The following is a 20,184-nucleotide window of genomic DNA, read 5'->3' as shown; positions in this document are numbered from 1 at the left end:
AGCGAGAGCATTTCTTCCCTGAAGCAGCTACTGGTGAAACGGGGAACTCCTGTCAGGTATTTGCTTAATGTTTTGCACATTTGCAATCTCTACTGTCTACTGGAAGAAAAGACGCAATTACTTCTATTGAATTTTGGAAGAAAAAAGTGTAATTATCAGAAAGCCCTATGATGGTTTATTTTTGACTTGTGATTAGTTCTAACCTGCATTTTTTCTGAGGTCTCTCTTCATTTTCTCCATTCGTTTTTTAATTTGGTATAACGATGCCCCCTTATTCCTATTCTTTTTGATTTTAGTATTGACCATAGGTTATTATTATATTCTTCCATGATTATTTTGTTTTGACTCATTGACATTTGGCCAGCAATATCTCCTTGAGCCTCTTTGGGTACAAATTCCAATAAAGTGACCCTCATTTAAAAATTCATGAAGACCGCTGCCTTTCTGTAGCACTTGAAAATATTTATTTTATTTTTATTTGTTACATTTGTACCCCACATTTCCCCACCTATTTGCAGGCTCAATGTGGCTTACATAGTACCGTATCGGCGTTCACCAATTCCAGTATGAACAAATACAGTAATGTTGTGGTAGAATAAGGTTCGTGTGTACAGGCTTTATATATTAACACTAACAATTAGTATCTGTTGCCAAAGTGATCTGGAAGCACTATGGATATCCACATTCTTAATGCCAGAAGGTGACGATCTTTACTGTTTGTTGTATTGATCAACAGCATTTCAGTTCTTTATCTACGGTACATCTGTGAAATGGTGATGGATACAACAACTTTGTAATATGGAACCAGTTCAGAAGATCCTTAGTAACATAGAAAATGACGGCAGATAAAGACCTGCACGGTCCATCCAGTCTGCCCAACAAGATAAACTCATTTTACAGAATGTATGTACGTTTGGGAAGCTGCCAGGTGCCATTGACCTGGATTGGCCACTGTCGGGGACAGGATGCTGGGCTTGATGGGCCTTTGGTCTTTTCCCAGTATGGCATTACTTATGTACTTATATGTATACCCGAGTTTGATTTGTCCTTGCCTTTCTCAGGGCACAGACCGTAGAAGGCTGCCCAGTACTGTTCTTGTACTAAGTTCCGAAGCTAACATCGAAGCCCCTTAACATTTACATCCCAGCCCATCACTTATCTAGTCAGTCATGATCAGGGCGTAGACCGTAGAAGTCTGCTCAGCTCCCGTTTTGTTTCCAATTACCGGCGTTGCCACCCAATGTCTGCTAAGATTCCACAGAACCATTCCTTCTAAACAGGATTCCTTTGTGTTTATCCCATGTATGCTTGAATTCCATTACCGTTTTCATCTCCACCACCTCCCGCGGGAGGGCATTCCACGTATCCACCACCCTCTCCGTGAAAAAATACTTCCTGACATTAGTCCTGAGTCTGTCCCCCCCTTCAACCTTAATTCATGTCCTCTAGTTCTACCGCCTTCCCATCTCCAGAAAAGGTTCGTTTATGATTAATACCTTTCAAATATTTGAACGTCTGTATCATGCCACCCTTGTTTCTCCTTTCCTCTAAGGTATTCATGTTCAGGTCAGCAAGTCTCTCCATTTTTCATCGCACCTTAGTAAAAGGACCCCAAGGTGACTAATTTAATGTTTTTGTTTCTGTTTTAATTGGTTTTATGTTTTATATGCTATGTTGATTTATTGATCAGTGGGATATCAGTGGCATGAACGAATTAATCCTAATTTTGCTCTGCTTTGAATTTATTTCTCTTTATTTTTTTGTAACCAGACGACAGAGGACATGCAGGATGTGTCTTTGCCCTTACTGAGAGCCATACTGATGGACAGAGAAGAGAAGATGAACCAAATTAGCAAAGAGCTGCAGAAAATGCAAATTGAAAATCAAAAGCTGCTGGAGGAAAAACACCATCTGTCAGAAAGTAAAAAATTAAAGAGAATGGTAAGACACCTGAGGATTGAAGAGTTTGTTATAGTAAACGAGATGGTGTGGTGTGGTGTGGTGTGGAGGAGTAGCCTAATGGTTAGTGCAGTGGGCTTTGAATCTGGCGACCTGGGTTCAATTCCCACTGCATCTCCTTGTGACCTTGGGCAAGTCACTTAACACTCCATTACCCCAGGTACAAAAACTTAGATTGTGCGCCCTCTAGGGACAGAGAAGGTACCTGCATATAATGTGTACAGCACTGCGTACATCTAGTAGCATTATAGAAATGATTAGTAGTAGTCATTGACAGAAGAATGATGTGTAATGCCTGATGATTGGAAGAGTTGTTCAGGACAGGTAATTGATGACTGGGGGATTTTTGCTGGATAGGTTGTTGGTTATTTTAATGCTAGACAATTTTAAAAAATTCTAGTATTCAAATACAATATGTAAGGGGGGGGGGGGGTCCGCTTCCTCCTCTTGGGTGGAGCCAGCAAGCCTGCAGGGCTCCCAGGGTTCCAGGACAGAATGCTGCTGATACTGGGACTCGGGACCAAAGTAACCAAAAAAAACAAAAAAACTGGGGACCAGCTGATATTCAGACTGGTGTCTGGTTAACTTGGTGTATAAAGCTAGAAAAGCCTTTGGTGTCATAACTTTATCTGGTTAGCAGGCTCGCTGTTAACTAGTTAAGTAGCGGCCTATCGCACCCCCTTTACCTGGAAGCGTGTTGGGGGCACTTCAGGGAATGTCCAGCGGCAGGTGAGGGCACGGAATCTTCACTGTTAGAGGCGCGGTCAGGCAGGGAACGTTGTGGCGCAGCTTCCGGTGGTCTGTTTCCGTGGCACGGGAGGGGGGGGGGGCTCCATCCCTGCACGTCTTGATATGTCAGCCTGTGATGACGTCAGCGGTGCGCTCCTTTTTCTTCCAGCTCCACGGCTTCCTCAGGGCTTCAGCAATGGCTACCATCTGCTGTGACCAGAGCTGCCTGGCTACTATCTCTGATTCATGACCACATCTTCGGTGGCCTGCCCTTGTCCTGTACCATCTGCCTTTGGACACTGACATTTCCTGGTTGAGGACTAGTCCCACTGGCTGCCTCAACCTGGGGGCTCAACCTCCGGGGAACGGCAGTTGGTTGTGGTGAATAATTCAGGGGTTTGTTGGCAACACAACTTTCGGTTGTCTTCCAGTTCCTACTTCTTTCCCCACTGCTAAATGGGAAGGAGAAAGATAAAAATGAGGGGAAAACCCTAGGAATTTTAAATGAAGGCTCATGGTGCTGTAACTCTAGGAGATGCCAACTGCAATTGAACTGAAAAGGGGGCAGTGCAAAAGTGCTAGACCCATAAAATACATTCAGGACCTAAGTATTTCCTTTACAGAATGTCAATCTGCTCCTTGACAAACCAGCACCCCTTCCAAACCCCTGACAAGCGTGAACACCCCATCAAGATCTCCCCCACCCTATCCCTATTCAACCATCCTCCACCCTGGACCCCTGAGAACCCCAGGATTTACCTAGGGCAGGGGCCATCCATGGTGACCTAGTGGGCTTGAGCAGGAATGATCCCCCTCTGCTTCTACCCAGTCTGGTTCCAAGTTCAAAATGGCTGCTGCTGATCCCTAGCGTTACTACCACAAAATCAGTTGGCTTTTCTCTCACTCCCTCAGAGTAATGAGCAAGTTGGACTGGACAAGCAGCACTGCACAGCTTCAGCTCCTCAGTCATTAACCACAGCCGGAATGCCTTTTATCATACTTTTCACATATTTTTAAGACTTTCCTTATTGTTTACAGTCCATGCACTGAACCCTGAGGGCTGAGGAAATTTTCCCGTTCCCCCATCTCTTCAGCTCACTTCCCTTTTTCTCTTTCTTATTCAAGTCACAGAAATGCTAAAAGATCTTCCCGCACACTCCTCAACCTACACTTCTCGAGTTGTAAAGAATTAAAATACAGACTAACACACGCGACTAGCTTTTCCTACCTGAGCACGAAGATGTGGAATGCACTACCAACAAATTTGAAAACAATTAATGAAATCTCCAACTTCCGCAAATCTATGAAAACCTATCTCTTCAACAAAGCCTATCACGAGAACCCATAGCATCAATACAACACCTCACCACTCCACCTACGCTGAACGACACCTTTCTATGACTGTTTGCTTATCTCTTTTATGTCATCCTTGATCTCACTGTAATACCAAATGTATCTTCTACCCTGAAATGGCGATGCCATTACAGGTCTCTGTAAGCCACATCGAGCTTGCAATTAGGTGGGAAAATGTGGGATGCAAGTGCAATAAATAAATAAATAAATAAACAAAACAATAAAAAAAAGCAATTCACAGAAGCATCATAACCTTAGTTATTAAGGTAACTGACCTTATCTTTTATGATTAATTATGTTGGCATCAACTTCCTTTGGCTTTCTGAACTTGCCTCTCACAGTACGTGGTCTAGTTAAGATGAGAGATGGAATTAAGTTTCTCCTACGTTGATATTTTCATAATCATTTATCTTTGATCTCATAAGTTCTTTTTTTTTCCAAAGATTCTCTTTGATTGTTGTGTTGTGAAAATAATATTAATAGAAAAAGCACTCATTTTTCTATGGAAAGAGAGAAACCTCTACCCGTTATAGAATCACACAGAAGATATTCCACAACTCTTTCTCCCAAACAGGTTCAAACAATCAGTTAAGAGAGAAAGAAAATGAGGCTTTATATTCCGTGGTAACTTACCCAGACACTCCCAGCCCCTCTCTGATCTTCCCGTGGGCATGGTGTATTGATGCTCCACCCCTGACTCCTGGGGACCCTCAGGAACTCCAGGAATCACCTGCCTGGGGAAGGGCCAGCTCCTATGTTAGGAGCCACCCTCAATTCCCTCCTTTCAGTACCCTTCACCACCACCGCCAACTCCAGGCTCCGCCCTTTCTGCCTCGCCTCACCCCATGCTTGGAATAAACTCCCTGAGCCCATACGCCAGGCCCCCTCCCTGCCCATCTTCAAATCCTTGCTCAAAGCCCACCTCTTCAATGTCGCCTTCAGCACCTAACCACTATATTCATGAAATCTAGACTACCCCAACTTGACATTTCGTCCTTTAGATTGTAAGCTCCTTTGAGCAGGGACTGTCCTTTTTTGTTAAACTGTATAGCGCTGCGTAACCCTAGTAGCGCTCTAGAAATGTTAAGTAGTAGTAGTAGTAATTCTCACTCCTAGTTTCAGGAAGTGTTTTTACATGCCTTGTATAAGTTGCCCAAGGATACTGCGCTCCCTATTATTATTATTAACGTTTGTATAGCGCTACCAGATGCACGCAGTGCTGAACACCTGACACAGAGAGACAGTCCCTGCTCGATAGAGCTTACAATCTTGAGCTTATCTTCTTGGGATAATGCTGCCTTATCTTGAGATGGGGCCCAAAAGCAGGAACCTCCTCCATAATCCTATGCTTGGAACAACCTTCCCGAGTCCTTACGCCAAGCCCCCTCCCTGCCCATCTTCAAGTCTTTGCTTAAAGCCCACCTCTTCAATGCTGCGTTCGGCACCTAACTCTTACCTTTCAGGAATTCCAGACTGCCCCAATTTGTCTGCCCCTATCGGTCTGACTGTTCACGTGTCCTTTAGATTGTAAGCTGTTTGAGCAGGGATTGTCCTTCTATGTTAAATTGTACAGTGCTGCGTAACCCTAGTAGCGCTTTAGAAATGTTAAGTAGTAGTAGTAGTAATTCTCACTCCTAGTTTCAGGAAGTGTTGTTACATGCCTTGTATAAGTTGGCCAGGGATCATGTGCTCCCTAGCTTAGTGATACTTCTTGGGATAATGCTACCTTATCTTGAGATGGGGCCCAAAAGCAGGAACCTCCTCCATAATCCCCATCGGTGCTTCTTGCAGCCGTGTAGCTCCCGTGGTCCCTTCCTACCCCTTTACTGACCTGATGGGGAGACGTGCTTGCTACTCTTCATAGACTGGACGGGCAGGTTGCCTTTTTCTGCCATTGTTTATAATATGAGGCTGAAAGAATGATGACTTGTGAAGCAAGCAATAATTTATGGTGATGTGAGATCCCACAGTACATATATATTACACTAACAAACACATTGCACTTTTAGGAGGAGATTTCTGAGGAAGAATTAAAGAACCCTGTTCGTGCTGCACTTGACCCCACTTCTCCTATTCTGCTGCAGCGACAAATAGGTACAGTGGAACATTCAGAAAAGACCTTACTTTTTTGTCTTAAAGTCATTTGAAACAATCTCGTGTGAGATAAGTGAAATGTTTGTTTCAAATCTATTTCTTTCTCCTGTAAAGGAAGGACTGAGCCATGTTCTGCTCCCATCTTGTAGTCCAAAAGGCTGCTACCTATCTGGTTAATGGTCTGAATATCGCTGCTAATTGGATAGTACAAACCATTCAGTGCTAAAATTTGGATACTGCCACTGAGGGGGGGGGGGGGGGGGGGAAGTTATCAACTTGGGCTACCGTTAAGACAGATTATTACACTGCTAACCCGGTGTGAGAAAATTTATAGGAAGCTGCCACTCCCCCTTAATGATACTCCCTCACAGTTGCCGAAACACCTTAACCTAGGAACGAGGTGACACGGGAAAGGGGGGAACCAGGAGGGTGTGGCCCAAGAAATGTAAAAGCTTGGAGCACAGGTCAAGGGAACTCAGAGGGAAGAATCGGAGCCCTACCGCCTATGCCTCCACCACCTTCATGTGACTCCCAGAGGCTCCCAGACGGTACATCCAGGTAGGCCAAGTTAATCTTGGAGCCTTGCAGAACTGTGTGTGAAAACCTGACCGGCAGGTGGCTAGTGACTGTTGTCTGGCAAGAGACAGAACTTTATCCCTGGGTCCCAGCTCCGAGGCGAGTTAAATATACTGCTTTTTTGAGAGACAGCAGTGCAGGCCAGGCCACAAGAAGACTGGCTGTTTGTGTTTATTTTCTTTGTATCTGTGAAGTGATCCCTGGCACATTAATAAATTAGTTTATGTTGACTTTTAACCCTCTGTGTAGCTCTGTTTATCAGGGTCTGGGCCTGCCCTCATCCACATTCCTGCAGCCGGGTTATTAATAACTAGGTCTCATTGCTTAAAACGGGGTTAGTGCTAAAATAACCCATCTTAATAGTAGCCCACATTGGTAGCGTCCCCCTAAATGTCCGGATTGGGGGAGGGGGTAATTTATGTATTTTTTTAAATGTAGATTTAGCTCATAGCTTTTCACTGGTAACTCAACATAGAAACAGAGAAAAATGATGGCAGATGAAGAACCATATGGCCTAACCGGTCTGCCCTTCCTGCCACCTATTCTCCCTATCACTTTCTTAGAGATCCTGTGTATACTTGTCCCAAGTTTTCTTGAATTCAGATACAGTTTTTTGTCTCACGAACTCATCCTTTCCATGAAGAAGTCTATCCTCTTTCACCTTCATCCTATGCCCCCTCGTTCCAGAGTTTCCTTTCAGTTGAAAGAGACTCGTCTCCTGTGCATTTATGCCGCATAGGTATTTAAATGTCTCTATCAATCTACAATAGGTATTTCCCTGTCCCCAGAGGACTTAAAATCTAAGGGCCGCCATTTACCAATGTGTGTTGACCAGTTAACTTGTGGTAGAGTTAAACACACAACAGGCCGATATTCAGACCGCAGACCGGTTAACTCCCGTGGTCGGTGCTAAAACTGGATTTTCAATGCTGGGCCGTTTCTGTTGACCGTCATTGAATATCTGGTTTACTTTTGGACGGTTTAAAGATAACCGGCTAAGTCAAACTTATCCGGTTATCTTTAAACTGGTCAAACATATACCAGGTTTTCTCACGACCAAATATGACCGCAAAACCGGCTTTAAAAAATCTGCGGATAGCCGGTTATATCGGGAATATCGGTGGATAGCTGGTTAAACACTATTTAAGCGGTCAGCAGCTGTTCTGGCCACTTAAATAGCGCTAAATATCAGGGGGATAGTTAGTAAAATAGGCCTTATGGAGAATCATGGGGCCTGCGCCATTTAATTTAGTTAAATTGCTTTAACCAGTTAACACATGTTAGTGATAAGTTTACACCTGAGTCAACAAAAGGTGGAGTACCTCACTCAAGGTTACAAGGCGCACCACCAGGATTTGAATCCAAGCTTCTGCAGTGTGGGCCTCCTGCTCTAATCCTTAGGCAGCAAATCCATTTAGGCAATTTAAAGAAAGTGTCTAAACTTCAGGATCCTGAAGGGACCAGTGCAGCCCATCCATATATCAGATCAGTGGCGTAGCTACATGGGGCCAGGGGGGGCTTGGGCCCCCGTAGATTTGGCCCTGGACCCCCCTGCCGACGACCCGCCCGACCCCCCTCCCGCCTCCAACCCGCCGTCGCTGTCGCCTGCCTTTGCTGGTTGTAAGTGCAGGACGTCAGAAACAGAAGGAAGCCTTTTGCGAGAAGAAGAGGACCTCGGCTGGCGGGGGTTGGGGTCCCCCGCCAGCAAAGGCAGGCGACGGCGGGTTGGCGGCGGGAGGGGGAGTCGAGAGGGTCGTCGGCAGGGGGGGAGCAAGGTCGGCAATTTGCAGGGGTGGGGTGGGGTTGGTGTCTGCAATGGCGGGGGGGGGGGGGTCGGCTAAAATGTGCCCCCCCCCCTCTGCCCCCCCCCCCCCCCCCGCCGAAGTCTGGCTACTCCCCTGTATCAGATGCAGCACTGTGCTAATAAAAGCAAAGTCTCACCCATTCTAATGTATGTCTTTAACCTTCTGGATTGTAGCAAGCCTGAAAAGTCAGATCAACGATCTCCAGGAGGCCAATGGAAGTGCAGTCCTGGAGTTAGCAAAAACCGATGAAGAAATTTCACAACAGAAAAATGACGTAGCAGAACTGAGAGCTGAATATTCTCAGAAATTAGAAGATTTCAAAGAAGAAGTTAATCTCCTTCAGCAAAAGGTAGAGAGCTCAGAGCTGGTCACTTTGGTCTTTAAGTAAGCTTACGCCTACTGCCTGATATGAATGTGGAAAGTGATAAATCTAGCAGGAGACAAGGATATGGCAATTCTAATTTGCTTCTTCTCTCGTTATATACTGCAGAAGTTATTACAGATACGAACTCATGGGAAATATATTTAACTCTGGCGTTGTGGCAACTTCACTAGTTGCCTGTGGAGCAGCGAATAGATTAAAAAATTTTTAAGATCCTTTATGGATTGGCCCTTGAAACCTTGGGGCTTTTTTTAAGGGGTCTTTTACAAAGGCGTGGTAGCATTCATAGTATGGACTAATGATTAGTTTAGTGCACGCTTATTTTTTACCAAACGCTAAAAACGCTAGCATGCCTTTGTGAAACACCTTAGTGCACATTAAATGCTGAGCTGCCCATTTTATTCCTATGGGCTTCTTAGCATTTAGTGGGCACTAACCAGCTCATTTTCGAAAGTGATCGCCGGCCATCTTCCGACACAAATCGGGAGATGGCTGGCGATTTCCTGAACCCGGCGAAATCGGTATAATTGATTTTGGCCAGGTTCAACTGCTTTCCGTCACGGAGCCAGCGAAACATCAAGGGGGCGTGTTGGTAGGGTAGTGAAGGCGGGACGGGGGTGGGATGGGGGCGTGCTCACGAGATGGCCGGCTTTGCCTGATAATGGAAAAAAAAAGCCAGGCTTCACGAGCATTTCGCCGGCTTTACTTGGTCCCTTTTTTTTCACGACCAAGCTTCAAAAAGGGGCCCCAACTGACCAAATAACCACTGGAGGGAATCGGGGATGACCTCCCCTTACTCCCCCAGTGGTCACCAACCCCCTCCCACCCAAAAAAAAAAAAAGTAAAAAACTTTTTTTTGCCAGCCTCTATGCCAGCCTGAAATGTCATCCCCAGCTCCCTGACAGCAGTATGCAGGTCCCTGGAGCAGTTTTTAGTGGGTGCAGTGCACTTCAGGCAGCTGGACCCAGGCCCATCCCCCCATACCTGTTACACTTGTGATGGTAAATGGGAGCCCTCCAAAATCCACCCAAAATCCACTGTACCCATATGTAGGTATGTCCTTCACCTCTTAGGGCTATGGTAATGGTGTAGAGTTGTGGGGAGTGGGTTTTTGGGGGGGGGGTTTGGGGGGCTAAACAACCAAGGGAAGGGAGCTATGCACCTGGGAGCTATTTTTATTTTTTAATTTTTAGAAGTGCCCCCTAGGGTGCCCGGTTGGTGTCCTGGCATGTGAGGGGGGCCAGTGCACTACAAATGCTGGCTCCTCCCATGACCAAATGCCTTAGATTTTGCCGGGTTTGAGATGGCCGGCATTTTTTTTCCATTATGGCCAAAAGCCGAGGCCGGCCAACTCAACCCCGGTGAACTCTGACATTTGGCCAGGCCCAACCGTATTAGCGAAGAAAAAGATGGCCGGCCATCTTTTTTGAAAATACGGTTGGCTCTGCCCACTTGTGGCGCCGGCACCGGAGATGGGCCTTTCAATTATGCCCCTCTAAATCTGTTAGCACATCTTAATAAAAGGACCCCTGAGTGACTTGTATTCAACCCTATGAGCCGATTAGGGCCTTATGATCATCCCAGAAGATCCTGTTGGAATTACCAGGCAATGATATGTTAAGTAACACATGGAAGCATATCTGAATACATTCCTGTGAGGAGTTGCGTGATATCCCTGATATCTTAACATTTCGTAAACTCTGTAAGGCGTGGTTATTTGTGAAAGGTTCTGGGGGTATAAAGGGAGATAGTGAAGAGGCTGTGTTTGGCTATTTTACGGGTTTGGCAACATTGTTATAATGCAATTGGGGGTTATGGGGTTGTTTGGGGCTGTTGCTTTACTTATGAAGTTTGTAAACCATTTTGAAGCATTTTTGAAAAAACTATGTATGAAATAAATGAATAAACCTGAGGAAATAAGGCCCCAATGATCAAATCCCCTGAACAGCGCTGGAAAATTAGTGCCGGAACAGTGCGGGGGATTAAAGCCCTCATGATCAAAACTAATAGCATGCAAATTTATGCCCACTATTAGTTTTGATTATTGGGGGAACTTCTGCAGGAGGACCGTGCCTGGGCATACGCCAAGGCACAATTTTCCCACAGAAGTTGTTTGACAGGTCCAGGCTGTCAAAAAAAAAAAAGCCTGGACCTGTCAAACAGGAGGTTCCCCCCCCCCCCCATGCACACAAGGGCACAGGGGGGTTGTAGGTCTGGAGGAGTTATAGCCCCCAACCCCCCCAACACCAAAAGACTGACCCTTATATGGTAGGGAAGCCCCGCCCAGCGCATTTTTGGGATTCCAGAATCTTGCTACTCATTGGGATTCTGTTAGGTACTTGTGACCAGGATTGGCCACTGTTGGAGCAGGATACTGGGTAGAGGGACCATTGGTCTGACCCAGTATGGCTATTCTTATGTTCTTAATATGTTGAACTTCTTAATTACTATAAATTAATGCCAATTATTACCAGTCATTGGTTGGTAACATCAGTTAGCAGCTCATTAGCTCATTAAGTTATGCATATAACTGACCCTAGTCTATAAATTGCACACACAATTTTGCATGCTAATTGCAAAGTTGGTCGTGCAACTTTATTGACTTGGGGACAAGTGGACAGACTCTGGGTAATGGAGGAAGCTGCAGTCTGTGGCCCCAGTTGAGGTCTGACACTATAATAATTAGGCTAAATAGGAGAGGAAAAGATAAAAATGAGGGAAAACCCCAGGAAATTTTAAATGGAATCTAGAAGATGCCAACTGCAATTGAATCGGAAAGCCAAAAGGGGACAGTACAAAATTGCCAGACCTATAAAGTACATAAGTATTGCCATACTGGGACAGACCGAAGAACCATCAAGCCCAGCATCTGCCATACTGGGACAGACTGAAGGTCCATCAAGCCCAGAATCCTGTTTCCAACAGTAGCCAATCCAGGTTACAAGTACCTGGCAAGATCCCAAAAACAGTACAATACATTTTATGCTGCTTATCCTAGAAATAAGCAGTGGATTTTCCCCAAGTCCATTTTAATAGTGGCCTATGGACTTTCCTTTTAGAAATCTATCCAAACCTTTATTAAACCCTACTGAGCTAACTGCTTTTACTACATTCTCTGGCAACGAATTCCAGAGTTTAAATACACGTTGAGTGAAGAAATATTTTCTCCGATTCGTTTTAAAATTACTTATTTGTAACTTCATTGCGTACCCCCTACTCCTAGTATTTTTGGAAAGCGTGAACATTCAATTCACATCTACCCATTCCACTCCATTCATTATTTTATAGACCTCTATCATATCTCCCCTCAGCTGCCTTTTCTCCAAGCTGAAGAGCCCTAGCCGCTTTAGCCTTTCCTCATAGGGAAGTTGTCTCATCCCCTTTATCATTTTCGTCACCCTTCTCTGTACCTTTTCTAATTCCACTATATATTTTTTGAAATGCGCTGACCAAAATTGCAAGCAATATGCAAGGTGCGGCCGCACCATGAAGCGATACAAAGGCATTATAACGTCCTCATTTTTGACTCCTCCCTCTCCTTCTCTGCCCATATCCAGCAGATAGCTAAGACCTGTCGCTTCTTCCTCTATAATATTAGCAAAATTCGCCCATTCCTCTCTGAACAGACCACCCGAACCCTCGTCCACTCGCTCATTACCTCTCGACTATTGCAACCTTCTCCTCGCTGGCCTCCCGCTTAGCCACCTATCCCCCCTTCAATCTGTCCAAAATTCCGCCGCACGTCTCATCTACCGCGTGAACCGTTACTCTCATATCACCCCTCTCCTCAAGTCGCTTCACTGGCTCCCGATTCGCTATCATATACAGTTCAAGCTTCTCCTATTGACCTTCAAGTGCACTCAGTCTGCAGCCCCCCATTACCTCTCTACCCTCCTCTTCCCGTATGTTCCCACCCGTAACCTCCGCTCTCAGAACAAATCACTCCTATCTGTACCCTTCTCCACCACCGCTAACTCCAGACTCCACCCCTTCTGCCTCGCATCACCTTATGCCTGGAACAGACTTCCCGAGCCCATACGCCATGCGCCTTCCCTGACCATTTTCAAGTCCTTACTCAAAGCCCATCTCTTCTCCCTTGCTTTTGGCGCATAACCACCTTCTCCATTCATGATACCTACACTTACTACATAGTTTGTTACCTTTAGATTGTAAGCTCTCTTGAGCATGGACTATCCTTCCCCATCTTTAAACTTGTACAGCGCTGCGTAACCCTGGCAGCGCTATAGAAATGCTAAGTAGTAGTAGTAGTAGTAGTAGTTTTCCATTCCTTTCCTAATAATACCTAACATTCTATTTGCTTTCTTAGCCGCTATTGCACACTGAGCAGAGGGTTTCAAAGTATCATCAACGATGACACCTAGATCCTTTTCCTGGTCAGTGATTCCTAATGTGGAACCTTGCATTACGTAGCTATAATTCGGGTTCCTCTTTCTCACATGCATCACTTTGCACTTGATCACATTAAATGTCATCTGCTATTTGGATGCCCAGGTCTCCCAGTCTCGTAAGGGTCTCTTGAATTTTCACAATCTTTTAACAACTTTGAATAACTTTGTGTCGTCAGCAAATTTAATTACCTCACTAGGTACTCCCATCTCTATATCATGTATAAACATGTTCAAAAGTAGTGGTCCCAGCACAGACCCCTGGGGAACCCCACTAACTACCCTTCTCCAATGAGAATACTGACCATTTAACCCTACTCTCTGTTTTCTATCTTTTAACCAGTTTTTAATCCACAATAGAACACTACCTCCTATCCCATGACTCTCCAATTTCCTCTGGAGTCTTTCATGAGGTACTTTGTCAACCGCCTTCTGAAAATCCAGATACACAATATCAACCAGCTCACCTTTATCCACATGTTTGATCACCCCTTCAAAGAAATGTAATAGATTGGTGAGGCAAGATTTTCCTTCACTAAATCCATGTTGGTTTTGTCTCATTAATTCATGCTTTTGAATATGATCTGTAATTTTGTTCTTTATAATAGTCTCTACCATTTTGCCTGGCACTGACATCAGGCTCACCAGTCTATAATTTCCCGGATAACCTCTAGAACCTTTAAAAAAATCTGGGTTATACTGGCCACCCTCTAATCTTCTGGTACCATGCTTGATTTTAAAGATAAATTACATATTACTAACACTAGTTCTGCAAGTTCATATTTCAGTTCTATCAGTACTCTGGGATGAATACCCATCTGGTCCAGGAGATTTGCTACTCTTCAGTTTGTAGAACTGCCCCATTACATCCTCCAGGTTTATAGAGTTTGAATTCAGTTTCTCTGACTCATCAGCTTTGAATACAATTTCTGGCACTTGTATCTCTCCCAAATCTTCCTCATGGAAGACCAAAGCAAATAATTCATTTTTTTTGTTATATTTGTACCCTGTGCTTTCCCACTCATGGCAGGCTCAATGTGGCTTACATATACAGGTACTTATTTGTACCTGGGGCAATGGAGGGTTAAGTGACTTGTCCAGAGTCAGAAGGAGCTGCCTGTGCCTGAAGTGGGAATCGAACTCATTTCCCCAGTTCCCCAGGACCAGAGTCCACCACCCTAACCACTAGGCCACAAGTAACATAGTAACATAGTAGATGACGGCAGAAAAAGACCTGCACGGTCCATCCAGTCTACCCAACAAGGTAAACTCATATGTGCTACTTTTTGTGTATACCTGACCTTGATTTGTATCTGCCATTTTCAGGGCACAGACCGTAGAAGCACTAGCCCCGCCTCCCAACCACCAGCCCAGCTCCCCTGTCCACTTTGTCTTCCCTGAGTGCCACTTTTACTGTTTGGTCATCCTCTGGTCCAACTGATGCTTTTGCCGGCTTCCTGCTTTTAATATACTTAAAAAAATTTTTTACTATGTTTTTGCCTTCAACGCAATCTTTTTTCAAAGTCCCTCTTTGCCTTCCTTATCAGTGCTTTGCATTTGACTTGACATTCCTTATGCTGTTTCTTATTTTCAGTTGGATCCTTCTTCCATTTTCCGAAGGATTTTCTTTTAGTTGTAATAGCATACTTCATCTCACTTTTTAACCATGCCGGCTGTCGTTTGGTCTTCCTTCCTCCTTTTTTAATACACTGAATATATTTGGCCTGGGCTTCCAGGATGGTATTTTTGAACAGCATCCACGCCTGATGTAAATTTTTGACCTTCGCAGCTGCATTCAGGATCTAAGTATTTCCTTCACAGAAATCCAAATAACTTCCTGTATTGATATATGAACTTGCATACATGTTTATATATGTTTGGTTTGGAAGTGAGTGTCCTTTACCATAGATCTTTGTATATATAATATTGCTGTACTTTTGGAAGATTAACAGGATTGAAAGCAGGTTCAGCTCCCTGGAGATGTATGGACCAGGGCTCTGCGAAGAAATTAGTCAGCTGAGGAGCCAGTCCAGGCAGCTACGGGAGGTCAATCACCAGCTGAACGAGGAAAACCATCAGCTAAAAGAGGATCTGTGGGATCTAAAGAGGCAATTTGAGCAGCTCGTGAGGAGGCTAGAGGACAGGCAGAACGGTAAAGTGAGCTATGTTACATGTGCAAAGTGCTGAAAAGTAGAGACCATTTCAACAGGGTAGGGTCAAGTAGAAAACCATTTCAAGGTGTAGAGTCAAGAGGAAAACCATTTCAATGGGATAGGGTCAAGTGGGAAACCATTCCAATGGGTACAGTCAAGAGGAAAACTATTTCAACGGAGTAGGGTCAAGTAGAAAACCATTTCAAGGTGTAGAGTCAAGAGGAAAACCATTTCAATGGGATAGGGTCAAGTGGGAAACCATTCCAATGGGTACAGTCAAGAGGAAAACTATTTCAACGGAGTAGGGTCATGGGGAACAGTAAAGAGGGAAACCATTTCAAAGGGTTAGGGTAGAGTGGAAAACCATGTTAAGGGGTAGTGTCAATGCCTCTCACCTTATTGATTAGCTAATGAAAATTCTTTTTTTATTTAACAAGAGGACTCTGTTGAACAAGCCAAAGGAAAACAACATACAACATAGGCAATGGAAGCCCAAATATCACTCCCAATTAAATCAGAATATGTTATCCATGGTACAGAAAAGATAGTCCTCTGAATTTTAATTTTACATATCAACTCGAAAGAAAAACTGAAAAAGAAGTTGGGTGTCAAAAACTGAAAGAACAAGAGTTCAGAACAACATGGTATACGAACAAACGAACAATGCTGTACAACCTAGTTATACACAACTCAAAACTAATCCTTTTCCACTGAATACTACTGAAATGAGATTCTGATCTGATTTGTATCTATTTTTAACTATTTTATATTATAAAAATAGGGAGGAAAAGCCTCAACAGGCTCCTTCTTGGCTGGACTCCTTGTATGCTACAGATCCGATCAATCATAGGCATACTCGCTGTCATCATAGGCAGAAAAAACATCCAAAATAATTTATTTCAAAGTCCAAACAAAATGTCAACTTAAATTAGCTCATGAGGATGCCCAGACTCTTCCTGCTGTCCACGGCCGACGATGGCCAAAGTTTCGATGACTTCATCAGGGTCCGTGACACATAAACTCACTTCACACTACGGTTGTCTGGTTCAGCTCTGCAGTTAAAATAGTTAAAAATTGATAAAAATCAGATCAGAGTCTCATTTCGGTAGTATTCAGTAGAAGAGGATTATTTTTGAGTTGTGTAAGAAAACAGTTATCCTTGAAGGCTCTCTTATATTGTTTTGTACAACCTAGTTAAACATACCCCCCCCCCCTCCCAAACACAGTTTGGGTACAAACAGCAACAAACAGAGGGGTCATGTCTGGGGAAGAGAGGAGGCATGTTCTGTGCTAATCCATTAGTGCAGCTACATTACCACACTCCAACTGATTAGCGCAGGTTTGCTGCATGAACCTTTACTGCGTACAAACTTTAGTAAGTGTTAAAGTGGTAAATTTTAATGGCTGCAAACTAATGGCAGAAGAGACTGATGAAGCTCTCTCGATAATTTTTTGACTGTCGGACTCTGAAGCAGTCATCGAAACGCTGGCCACCGTAGGTCGCAGTCTCATACTTCAGTGAAGAGGAGTGAAAGGAAGAACCACAAGCTAAAAGTTCCTTTTGCATACATTTTGGAACACAACAATACAGCATGAAAGCGTTAGTATGTTTTTCATGTTGGAAGGAAGACGTTTATTGCGTGTATGCTGTTTATATACACAAGGAGGTTTTTTGTGCCAATGATGAAGCAGTCCTGCTCTTGTTGCATACTGCAGTTGTCAGCGTCTTGAAGCTTGGAAGTCGGACCATATATAAGAGAACTCTTGCTATAAATTTTTGTACATTTGAACTACGTTTTAGGGTTCCTTCCCTTATTTTTGGTTTAGTTAACAATAGCACATGGCCATGACTACAAAAAGTGGGAAAGTGGCCATTTTAATGTCGCAGTAAAATTGGCTATAGCATGAAGGGAAAACCCGTGTAAGGACAATCTAAGGCCACTTTATATCGCAGCTTAGCAAAAGGTCTTTGCTCTCTCAATGATCATTGACTTTTCTTCTTACTCAACCCTAGACGAGCATATTACGAAGCCCCAAGAAAAAGCGCTTTTTATTTCCAGGCCCCACAACTTTGCTTTGTATATAAGAGCTGAGCCTTTGTTAAAGAACTTTAAGATAGCTCTGAAGACCTTTTTTTTTTTTACATTTTTTATTTATAACCATTTAAATTTTTACAAGCGATAAAACAACTTGCTGGAAATACAGAGAAAGTAATATGTAGGAATTCTTTCAGTCAGGTAATTCTATTCTCTTCCTTAGACCACTAAATAGGGAGAGTGAAACAAGACAAGGAGATCGATTAAACAGTAATCAGAAAAAAAACCCGTGGTATTAACCTGATTATCCCCAGATATTACCTGTCTAATTCATTATTCCACATTGATCATCTGGTTGGCTTCTACAAGGCCAATACGGTGTATAGTCAAATCATTTCATTGAAAACATACTTATTGTCCAATATTAGTTAGAAATAATACATCTGATTACATTCTTTCTCTTTTAAAAAACAGAAGTTATTTAACAATACATATACTTAAGTCTCTAATTCAAATCCCACTGATTAAAGTAATCCCAGTTTTCACAGGCTTCACTCCTTTTAAAGTAATAATTTAAGGAAATATTTCTGAGGAAAACTTTAGGAGTCATACCCGGAACTCTGGGGAAAAACAATAATCTCTATATTAATAAAGACCTTTTTTTTTTTAACTATTTAGTGTGTTTCTGGGTTAGCGGATCAGTTGTACCTGAAGAGAATGTAGTAGTTAGTCTGGGGTCATTTTTCACGTTATTAAGAAGCCTATTTGGATATTTTAAATACTAAGGCTAGAAAGAGAATCCCTGTAACTTATTTTAAGTGAAGCTAAATATTCATGGTTTCTTACTGTAGAAAGACCCTGGGAACACAGAAAAGGCAACGCCTCTCCAGGATCACTCAGCAGCGCAAGCACCGACCTTCTCCTGTCTAGATATCAAGAGGGTGAAACACCGCACTCAAAAAAAGACAAGAAAGGTAAGAACTGCAGAGGACTCAAATACAAATCTATACATACATCTAGCTTCTCATACATCTGCACACAACTATGGAATGCATTACCGATCACCATAAAAACAACACACGACTTGACAACTTTCCAAAAATTACTGAAGACTTACTTGTTCAAAAAGACGTACAAAAAGGATCCCCCATAACGAACTGACTCCTAAACCACACCAGATACAACTATTATGGAACTCTTCTAATCTGTTTATTTTAATTACACCCTCATTACTGAATATTATATCTTGTCCTGATATCATTATGTTATGTTTTATCTATTTATCCACTTCTAATCCTACATGATATTCTTATGCACCTTATCTATATCTGTATTCTGAAATTCTTATCCTATTAATGTGATTGTCGTTGTAACATATTGTAAGCCACATTGAGTTTGCAAATAGGTGGGAAAATGTGGGATACAAAAGCAGCAACTAAATAAATAAATAAATAAATAAACTGTCTATTTTGCAGGCACTGTGGGGCCCTTTTACTAAGGCGCACTGAAAAATGGCCTGCAGTAGAGTAGACGCGGGTTTAGGGGCGCGCGCAGAATCATTTTTCAGCGCACCTGTAAAAAATGCCTTTTTAAAATTTTTGCTGAACATGGATGTGTGGCAAAGTGAAAATTGCGTCCATTTTGGGTCCGAGGCCTTACCGCCAGCCATTGACCCAGCGGTAAGGTCTCACACGGTAACTGGGCAGTAACGGTCTGCGCGCATAAAATGCCGGTTACCGCCCGCGTGCTGGAAAATAAAAATATATTCCGGCGTGCGTAGTGGGCACGCGTAATAAATGAAATCATCGTATGGGCCACGCGGTAGCCAGGCGGTAACTTGGAATTGACGCACGTTGGGCACACCTAGATACTTACGTGGCTTAGTAAAAAGGCCCCTGTATTAATAATGGGGTCGATAATGCAAAGTGATTTAACTAGCCAAAACGACTCCTGACCAGTTAAACCGTTTGTTCAGGGCTATCCACTGATATTCTACTACTACTACTACAAATCATTTCTACAGCGCTACCAGCCGTACGCAGCGCTTCACAATTGAACATGAAGAAAAGACAGTCCCTGCCCAAAAAAACTTACAATCTAAATCAGGACAGACAGACAGACAGGACAAATAAGGGTTAAGGGTAGGACAGACAGATAGGGCACATAGAGAAAAGGGACTATTGAAGAGAGGAAGACAAGATAAAGGTTAAGAGCAGGTGACAGGTTAGGAATTAAAAGCAGCATCAAACAGGTAGGCCTTTAGCCCGGATTTGAAGGCGGCCAGGGATGGAGCTTGATGTAATGGCTCAGGAAGTCTATTCCAGGCATAAGGTGCGGTGAGATAAAAGGAACGGAGTTTGGAGTTAGCGATGGAGGAGAAGGGTGCAATTAAGAGAGCTTTGCCTAGTGAACGGAGTTCCTGGGAGGGAGTGTAGGGAGAGGTGAGGGTGGAGAGGTAGTGAGGGGCAGCAGAGTGAATGCACTTATAGGTCAATAAGAGGAGCTTGAACTGTATAAGGAAACAGATAGGGAGCCAGTGAAGTGACTTCAGAAGAGGGTTGATATGGGCATAGCGACTTTGGCGAAATATCAATCGTGCAGCAGAATTTTGAACAGATTGAAGAGGAGAGAGATGGCTGAGTGGAAGACCTGTGAGAAGCAAGTTGCAGTAGTCCAAGCGAGAGGTGATGA

The 20,184-nt window shown here is 43.5% G+C and overlaps 1 protein-coding gene across 1 annotated transcript in view; it reads left to right on the top strand.

Annotated features, from left to right (window-relative positions):
- The window catches only part of LOC115468163 (centrosome-associated protein 350-like), a 59,330-nt gene that overhangs the window by 22,980 nt on the left and 16,166 nt on the right, over positions 1–20,184 (top strand). Inside the window, exons 3-7 of the mRNA XM_030199707.1 lie at positions 1,771–1,941; positions 6,051–6,135; positions 8,690–8,865; positions 15,249–15,456; positions 18,345–18,467. Coding sequence (XP_030055567.1) covers positions 1,771–1,941; positions 6,051–6,135; positions 8,690–8,865; positions 15,249–15,456; positions 18,345–18,467 — 763 coding nt within the window. The remainder of the gene's footprint in view (positions 1–1,770; positions 1,942–6,050; positions 6,136–8,689; positions 8,866–15,248; positions 15,457–18,344; positions 18,468–20,184) is intronic.

Source organism: Microcaecilia unicolor, chromosome 4 (assembly GCF_901765095.1).
Source record: "Microcaecilia unicolor chromosome 4, aMicUni1.1, whole genome shotgun sequence".
Classification (NCBI taxonomy): Eukaryota; Metazoa; Chordata; class Amphibia; order Gymnophiona; family Siphonopidae; genus Microcaecilia; species Microcaecilia unicolor.
Note: the sequence above shows the minus strand (reverse complement) of the source record. Positions and strands in the feature narration are given on the sequence as shown.